The sequence below is a fragment of the Penaeus monodon genome, chromosome 27, assembly GCF_015228065.2.
Source record: "Penaeus monodon isolate SGIC_2016 chromosome 27, NSTDA_Pmon_1, whole genome shotgun sequence".
NCBI classification, from domain to species: domain Eukaryota; kingdom Metazoa; phylum Arthropoda; class Malacostraca; order Decapoda; family Penaeidae; genus Penaeus; species Penaeus monodon.
This window is the reverse complement of record NC_051412.1, coordinates 17,991,205-17,991,752: the sequence shown is the minus strand read 5'-3', so window position 1 is coordinate 17,991,752 and position 548 is coordinate 17,991,205. Positions and strand designations below refer to the sequence as shown.

General features: G+C 35.6%; 1 protein-coding gene across 1 annotated transcript in view; it reads left to right on the top strand.

The window, feature by feature from the left end:
- LOC119590434 overlaps window positions 1-548 on the top strand; it is a 17,009-nt gene that overhangs the window by 2,940 nt on the left and 13,521 nt on the right. Inside the window, exon 2 of the mRNA XM_037939099.1 lies at window positions 79-190. Within this exon, the coding sequence (XP_037795027.1) occupies window positions 79-190 (112 nt within the window). The remainder of the gene's footprint in view (window positions 1-78; window positions 191-548) is intronic.

Here is a 548-nt window from a genome sequence, read left to right as displayed (position 1 = left end):
CGATTAAACACCATCAGTAAAGGTGTCCTTCAAATAATAAGAAAATAAAAGTTATATCTGCTGGATATTTCCCTAAAGGATCAAGCTTTATTTCTCTAAGTCCACGAAGATTATTTCCAAGATTTCTTCAAAGAAAACTTCTACTCAACATCTACTCAACGAACGTCTCAAAGTTACCTTGGAGTCGACAGTTCGTTAAATAAAGCAGAAATGTATGTCAGCGAGAGGGTCTGAAATACGGCTTCGCTATATTTGTGCACAAAGAGTTAGAGATTTTCGCTCCCTGAACTTTATATGGGACATTAAAGGGCGAGGTTTTCCTCCCCCTTTTCCAATACAGTCAAGTCTATATTGAAAAGTCGGAAACTTCACAATTTCCAGGACAATTTCTAGTTTTTCATTTATATAAAAAAGGCAGAGGGAGTATACGGGGAAATATTCATGCTGCCAGTATTTCGACTCACAAAGTTACTATTTTTCTGTATACAGACATTTTTTTTTTTTACACTTCATGATCCCCAGTAGTAGCAAAGTTTGAAAGATTTGAA